Source organism: Limanda limanda, chromosome 9 (assembly GCF_963576545.1).
Source record: "Limanda limanda chromosome 9, fLimLim1.1, whole genome shotgun sequence".
In the NCBI taxonomy this organism is placed as follows: Eukaryota; Metazoa; Chordata; class Actinopteri; order Pleuronectiformes; family Pleuronectidae; genus Limanda; species Limanda limanda.
Window position 1 is genome coordinate 10,365,553 of NC_083644.1, and position 8,295 is coordinate 10,373,847.

An 8,295-nucleotide genomic window follows, 5' to 3' on the forward strand; every position below is an offset into this window, starting at 1 on the left:
CTCTGAAGGTTTTGCATGTGAAGCTCCTACAAGTCCGGAGTGCTTCAGGAAAGATGCAAGCGAATCGGTTTACAATTGTGAATGGAGCATGAGCCCGACTGATGGCATTGTGACGTTCACTCTTTACTTTAAGTGAGTATTATTTAAGTGTAAAAATCCCCTCAACTAACAATTTACACATGGTGATTTCCCCTTTAAGTCATACTTTAGGTTCTAACTTGACTTTAAAATCTATATCGCAAAGTTCCCTAAGACACCATATAAGTCTGACTAGATTTTAGGTTAATGTGTCAAATATGTAAATTTAGTAATAGAGGTATAGTAGTGTCAAGTCTGCTAATTGTAAACATCAGGTCTAATGATGATGTCTTTCAGTTGCTGTCACTTTTACAACTCATATGTGAATATTTATCCGCAGTAAAACAAAGTTTGAGGTCATTAACAAGACCTGTCATGAGGTCCTTGAGGAAGATCTGTACCAATACAAACAGGTTTACATTTGGGTGGAAGCTCATGTGGGAAACTCCAGCTGCTCATCGCCCAGGAGGTCTGTGGTGCTCAAAGACATAGGTAACTGCTCATTCTCTTATTTCAGCTTGAAGAATGGGAGAAATACCTTTGGCCTCATTCTCTAATATCCTCTGAAATTGTAAATCTCTACATCCGATTGGTGACATGTTCTCAAGCCGCAGAATTGTTGACACGCGTGTTAAGATGACAGTCATTGTTCTAGTAAATTGAAAGTTCCTAGTTCCTAGAATTGGTAGACGGCCTGCCAGTCCCCATGAAATGGCAGGTGACTGCAGGAGACGTGCAGCCACAGAAATCACACACACCGAGAAAAGAGAAGTCCTGACAAACAATCTACAGACAGAGGAAGACCGGACTCCCAATGAAGGACAAGCTTTAGGAGTTCTGACATTTAATCACATCAGCAGCAGATATAAAATAACAAGATGCAAGGGAGACTATTGCTCATTCAGTGAAAACTGTATCCAGAAAAAAGTTTGGCCAAACAGAAAAAGACTGGCTGAACACAAGAAGGGGTTAGGCTTCCCCTGAATTATCTGATCTGAACCAGAACATTAGACCTGGAATAGACCTATATTTTGGATTTATTAGTAGCTTAATCAATCAATGATTATTGGATGTAATGGTTTCCAAATAATGGGTATGAATTGATGTGTTTAGGCAGTGCTCATTTATTTTGAGGGTTCATAATACTTTGTCAAATAAGGAGAAAAAAATGGTAAATAATACAAAATATATCGTGTTCTAAATCCTATGACATATAAAAGGTTTTTTTTTCGCTTCTCCTCAACAGTAAAGTATGATGCACCACAAAATATTTCAATGTCCTGGTCAAAAAACAGCCTGAGCTTAATGTGGGAGGCTCCAGTGAAGCATCCAGCTTTAGCCGAGGTCTGGCTGCGGGGAGATGGACAGCCCGCAGAATCGTGGAAAAAAGTGAGGCACATTTATGTTTGGTCACCAAATCTATTTGCTCATTTATATTTTTGCTTTTCTATATAACCATTTATCCTTCAATGTTGTTACAGCTGTTTAACACAACATACATGGGTAAGTGTCCGCATGTCCTTGTAATCAACATCTTTTGAATGAAATGTTAGATCAGTGTTATTTCATGTTTTCTCTGGGTGATATATTTATTTACCTGATGTGGATATACCTCTAGAAACACACTGAAGGGCCACGCTGCTGTTTTTGTCTGTTTTATCCCACTAACTGAAAGTTTGCAAAATTTGATTTCTCCTTTCCTCAGTGACTGCACACAATTTGGGAAAGATACCGACTTCACACTGTCCAACTCTGAAAAAAACGGCAACTTCTGAATGTAAGTTCTGTTTTCAAACTATCCAAGAACACACACACTTTTTAAAGACAACTTTGGAATTCCCTCGAGTCACATTTCCCCCCTGGCTGAAAGTGTTTGAAGCAACACTATGTAGCTGCTACTGAGTAATAACAGCGTCAGACTCCTATCACATGACCACCCTCTGGAAGAAAGTAACTAGAACACGACATGGATGATCAATTACAAGCACAAAGTTGTTTTCATGTAGAAAAAAAACAAGCTTAGAATAACTGCGATGGTGGATATTACCATTATTATAAGTTTCCTCGCTGAATATTGGAGATAAAAAAGTGTTTTGACTGATTTCTAAGTCTTTTTAACTGATCAACAGTTCAACATTCCTCTTGAACTTGCTGAGTCTCATTCTGGCAATTGAAGCCGCGACTCTGTTTCAGTTCCACACTTCTCACAGGGATCGTATCCACTCGCCAAAGTTACATAGAGCGAGAACAGATGCTGAGGGTGAAAAGTGGGAATAAAAGAGGAACCATTCCCCTTATTCCAAGTCAAGCTTATTTTGAAGGTTCTATTTTAAAGTTAAAAAATAGCTTAGTGTTGCTTTAACACACTTTTGGCTAACCTTGGACTACCTAACACTGTGAGGTGGCAGATCAGAGTCGTTTGATCATTTATTAGATATGAAGACTTTATATTAGAACATTTTAAATGTCTCCTTTGTTTTTTTATCTGCACAGACCAGGTGACGGTGAAGAATCTCTCACAGCATTCAACCCACTGGGTTCAGATCAGACAACGGTCCACTAAGGTCAAAGACCCGCTGTGGAGCAACTGGTCTCCAGTGGAGATCGTTCCTGCAGGTGAACCCATGTTATCTCCTCACATTAGTGCACGGATCTCAGGTTTTCATAGTTTTTTGGTCGTGGTTTGGACTGAAATGCATTATCCCGCTTTGAAATTATTTGTTGGTGATAGTTCGCCACAAGGAAACGAGTCATCAGTCATCATGAAGCGGCTCTAGATGAAATAGAGGAGTCAAATCAATTCACATACATGAATCACAAAGGGACACAGTGACGTACATGAAATCCCCAGACCGTTTCAGGTGCGATTTAAATATGTGTCACCACCCTCAACCCGACACCTTCCATCATTTTTTTAAATCATCAAGGTTTTAATTCCTTGAAGTTCACGCAGAGGCCTCTTCTCTACCTGTGGAGATTGAAAACTATGAACTGATGGATTGCTGAGATGTTTAAACATATAAGATGTAACACTTCTTCATTAAAATGACAGAAAAATGACTCAAGCTCATTTTGTTGACTTGTGCATTTATATTATCCAAAATGTTTCCAACAAGTTTCAAACTTCAACCTTCAATATTTTATTTAAGGTTGTGGGATGTTTACTTTTGATCGCCTTTCAATCAACCTGTGACGAAGGAGAAACGTGCTGCTAGCCAGTCAGCGTTTTCTCTGTCAACGGTTTGTTTTTTCTCACGATTATTTAGCGTTTTATTGCGTAACATTATAAAAACTTCAATACATTCGAGTCGGGTCAGGTAGATTTTCATCCGCAATTCCCATAATTCCACCCTACTTCAGGTCACCATCAAACTGGGTCTTTTATTATGTTTTGATTCCGAGACGCTCATGGCTGAAGTTATATTGTGCTTTCAAAACAGTTTTTAGTTGTAAAAACGAAACTGAATTTCTGGTTTCTTTTTTTGTTTTTATTGCAGAGCTTGCACACAAGCCTGAAGTTAACGTGACAACCAAACATTTGAATGGCACCAGAGAGGTGACGTTGACTTGGAAGGTAAACCAGTTACAGGAAAAACGACACCAGAGCATCAACTAATCCGACCATTTTAAAATGACTACTTGCTGTTTCAATCATTCGAGGGTTTTGTCTTCACTTTGTGTTTCACTTCAGCTGAGGTCCCACGCAGCAGCAGCAGCAGGAGTGACCTACCGACTGGAGGACACACAGTCTTCTCTGGGTTGTCCTTGTGCAAGGACAGAGAAGAGGAGACAACACCTCAAAACCAATAACTTCACCATTCATGTGTCATACTCTCCCGTCGACATCTCTGTCACCGCCAGAAACACAGCAGGGTGTTCTCCTTCAGCAACCGTTTATGTGCCAGCCGAACCTACTGCGGATTTAAAAAGTAGGACCAAGTCTGTGTGTTTCAAATTTCAAGAGTATTAATCGTTAGGCAGAATTTCACTGTGGGATGTTCTTTCTGTCATTCTTTCCCCGACAGTTTGTGACAAAACGGTGGATGATAAATTGAATAAGAAAACTTGCAAGCAATGGTACGAGCTTCAAGATGGAGGTTTGAAGCCAGACCATGTGATAACTTTAGAAAGAAAGAAAAAACTAGTAAGGGAGCAAGAAACAAAGAGTGAGTACTTTAAATCACACAACTTTAACTTTGACACACAACTGCAGAGGGTTCTGTGTAGTTTACCAACTAATGACAATTTCAAAACATGTATTTTGAAGAACATTTTTGCATCATTTCACTGAAAAATAGGTCACAATGCAAAAAAAAATGTTTAAACTCAGGGGACTTTCCACTGTGTAGAAATACCACTTTTACTTGTCTCTTGTTGTGTCACACTTGCACTGGAAACATTTTCTGTACCTTACACCTGATCCACACACTTCCTGTTTCACTTCCAGACGTAACTGGGTTACAGGATTACGTTGGCTACCTTTACTTTGAACACATCTGTGATGTTGGGAAGCCGCGGACAGTTAAGATGTGCCTCTACTACAAGAAAGAGGGAGGTACGTGTCTTTGAATTACATCTCCCTGCATGATGTGTGCACTGGATGCACACTCCGGACCGGAATGCGTCCGCCTAAAACGCTTGGTGCCAGGCGTGGGACAGAACCCAGATTTAATCTTGATTGCCCTCTAGTGGCTGGTTGCAGTGTCAGTCATAAGCCACACCTCCTGCCTGTAAGTAGATGGGACACGGACGAAACCAAAAAAGTAAAAGTGCACAAAATAACATTCTGATGCCAATTGTCAGTTAAATTAGGTTATAATTTGTTACTCGATGCTTTGAAAAAGGTAAATGCTATTAAAGCACAGAAAATGTGTCTTAATAGAGATTCGAAGGAGGTTAAAGACGAGAAAGATTTCCTGTGGAACCCAGTAACGAGATGGTTGTTGAGGAGATGACCCCAATCGGTGCATCTCAGTGAGAGAACATGTATCCTGTACCGCAAGATGAGAGAGAAGTCATTTAACCCTTCTGTCTTTCTTTTCCTTGTCAGCACCACTTAGAGAACCTCAGGATATCACAGTTTTTGGTCAAACGCACAATTCTGCGAACCTCTCCTGGAAAGCGATCCCCTCCAAGGACCAGCGAGGTTTCCTCACCCACTACAGCCTGTGCAGTGTGGAAATGGGTTCGAAGGATGAGATGAGAGGTGTGAGAGCCACTTTACTACATCATCTGAAGCAGTTTGTTCAAAGGGTTTTTCACAGATGAATTATTTGTGAACAACTTTTGAACTATGAAAGGACAAACTTTCACGGAAGCTCTCCAAATGACACCAGCTATGTGAATTTAACTGTGATATTTCTCAACGTCTTGTTTCATCAGAGTGCCACAACATATCAGCCTCATTGAGAAAATTCAGTCTGGAAAAGTTGACACCGGGAACAAAATACAACATCAGCCTGGCCGTAGTGAACCGAGCGGGAGCAGGACCCGCAGCTACAGTCACTATTAACACGCTGCAGGAGAAACATGTGAATGGTATCCGACCTACAGAACCAGCTCCCACGTTGAAGCAGCTTTGCAGTTTTTCCACATGCGGATGCAAACTCATTTTCCCTGTCTTCCTTCTTCTCCACCCAAATCAGTGTGGTTGAGTTTGGGCCTGCTGATCGGGTTCTTCTTCATCTCGACAATGTGCACCGTCATCTTGAAGAGGTAGGCGACCGCCATACTTTAAAGACTCAAAACTTTGGTGTGTAATGTGAACAAACACATAAACTACAGTGTGAACTCGCTTTGTAGGGAAGGAGAATTTATGTTTTTTGTTTTTTTTAATCAAACCACGTGACTTTTATTAAAAATTATTTCATTTTAAAAATCGGATATATTCAGGGGGCTGATGAGTGTGTGAAATTTGGTGAAGCTCGAATGACTTTAATAGAACTGTTGGGCCTTGGAGGAGAATTTATGTTTTTTGTTTTTTTTAATCAAACCACGTGACTTTTATTAAAAATTATTTCATTTTAAAAATCGGATATATTCAGGGGGCTGATGAGTGTGTGAAATTTGGTGAAGCTCGAATGACTTTAATAGAACTGTTGGGCCTTAGAGGAGAATTTATGTTTTTTGTTTTTTTTAATCAAACCACGTGACTTTTATTAAAAATTATTTCATTTTAAAAATCGGATATATTCAGGGGGCTGATGAGTGTGTGCAATTTGGTGAAGCTCGAATGACTTTAATAGAACTGTTGGGCCTTGGAGGAGATATATGATCTACTGAGTGTTCTAGTTCCCTCAGGATTTATCTATTCCTAACTGTTTCTACTCTGTTCTGTTGCTCAGAATCCAAAACAAGATCTTTCCTCCTGTGCCGAAGCCTGTTATTCCAGATTTCTCACCCAATCACCTTGGTCAGGTAAATCCCACAAACAGGCTGCAGAACTGTTTATATCAAAGTTTTTGCTCTTTCTGAAAACATGGCGGTTTATTTTTCTCATTTAAAAACTATATTTTAATCAAACAGCAGAACTAATTCCCTCAGACATAGTAAAAAGTGTGTACAGTAAATCAGTGCAGTCTATATACAGTACACTGTATAACTACTCAAAGGAAGTGTCAGCAATGTTTAAAAAAATACTCACCTCATTGAAGATAATGTAATTCCCCTTTTCTATGATACGGCTCATGAAAACCTAACTCAAGCTTATCTTGATCTTTAAATCATGACATGTTACAATCAATTACAGGCACAAGTTGAGTAAAGTGACCTTCTTCTATGCGTTATTAGATTTTCTGAGACATTTGCGTGATTCCTGAGCATGAAACCAAAACAGTGACCTATTCCATTGATTTACAATTTAAGAATTCAATAGCTCAGCACAGTTTGTTGAGTTCTCACCCCTGAGTCTTACTGTCATGTTTCAACGTGACCTCCATCAGGAGATGCTGGAGGGGAAAGAGGAGGTGCACGACCTGCTACTGCTGCAGCTGCACCCAGAGCACAAGACTGTCCCTCAGGAAGCAGAGGAAACCACCGTCCTCCGAGGAGAGTGGGACGCTGGGAGCGACGAGGACGTGGACAATGAGAGGGAGGGGGATTCGAGGATGTCAGAGGGGAGCGGTGATGAGAGTCCGGGATCCACAGATCAGCAGCAGAAGAGGTCCAGAGTCAAAGAACTAACCGATCAGGAGCAGGTGGAAAGCGAGATCGCCTTGCTGATATACAGGAATGGTTTGGTCTTCGATCTAAAGACAGATTCACCGTAAAGACTAAATCTTTACAATATTTGTTCACCAATAGTGGATAAATGAAGTCTATTTTGAAAGTTGTATCTTTTTAAACAACAATATTTGAAGAATTTAATCTTTTCCTGTAGCAAGTATTTTGTCAGTGATGTTTTTCATAAGGAGAACAGCATAATGATATAAGCAGCAGAGTTGATCACACACAGGCTTTGTCACTGCAGGTTGTCAATACACAATTTTTGTGGTAAGGTATTGTTCAGACCTTCACTCTGTTGTTTTGTAGAATTAAATATCTAATTAAAACCAAACTAAGTTGAAAATACACATTGGGGCATAAATCATCTACAATGACAGAAACCCTTTTTGTTTGTTTCTGTTTTCATCTCTGCCTTGTAAGGTGACCATGAGCGGTGTGAAAGGGGCATACAAATAAAATGTTTTACTATTATTATTATTTACTGTAAAGACTGTGTCCCATTGTCAGTGTAAAACGAAACATAAGGTGCAGAAGCAATGCGTGTGAGGGCTGAGCAACGCACAAAGTGATTGTGAAGAGGTAACCCTGTGACAGGAAGTGGTCAGGACAGAGAGAGCATGGCCTTTCCAAAAAGTGTCTTATGCAAGGTGAATAAACTTAGATTAGTCATAACCAGTGAGAGCTCTGTGGGTTTCCAACTAGAGCATGTCAGGCTGATTTATTATAAGTGACGACCGACTCACATGTTCTCAGCAGAAAAACTCATTCCTGTTTTTGGTTAAGATTTCAATTCAGCAAGTATGTCCCTTTGTAGGTTCACACACTTTATCTCTCACCACAGTGAGATCAATATCATGTGTCCCAACCACAGACGACAGATTAACATCTTACGAATGCAATTTGTGGTTAGAATACTATCTAGCGACACCACATTGCGTTGTCCGTGTGTATAAATACAGTACACATATGTTTCTTCCGCACCTTTGGACTCGA

At 40.0% G+C, this 8,295-nt stretch overlaps 1 protein-coding gene across 1 annotated transcript; it reads left to right on the plus strand.

Moving 5' to 3' along the window:
* The first annotated feature begins 552 nt into the window (after positions 1 to 552).
* Positions 553 to 7,633, plus strand: LOC133010895 (interleukin-31 receptor subunit alpha-like). Its single transcript, XM_061078547.1, has 14 exons — positions 553 to 570; positions 1,325 to 1,467; positions 1,560 to 1,581; positions 1,784 to 1,855; positions 2,572 to 2,694; positions 3,576 to 3,652; positions 3,770 to 4,007; positions 4,104 to 4,244; positions 4,526 to 4,633; positions 5,129 to 5,284; positions 5,461 to 5,616; positions 5,724 to 5,793; positions 6,423 to 6,495; positions 7,020 to 7,633. The coding sequence occupies exons 2-14, from the start codon at positions 1,354 to 1,356 to the stop codon at positions 7,344 to 7,346; spliced, it is 1,677 nt and encodes a 558-aa protein (XP_060934530.1). The 5' UTR covers positions 553 to 570; positions 1,325 to 1,353; the 3' UTR covers positions 7,347 to 7,633.
* Positions 7,634 to 8,295: the final 662 nt, after the last annotated feature.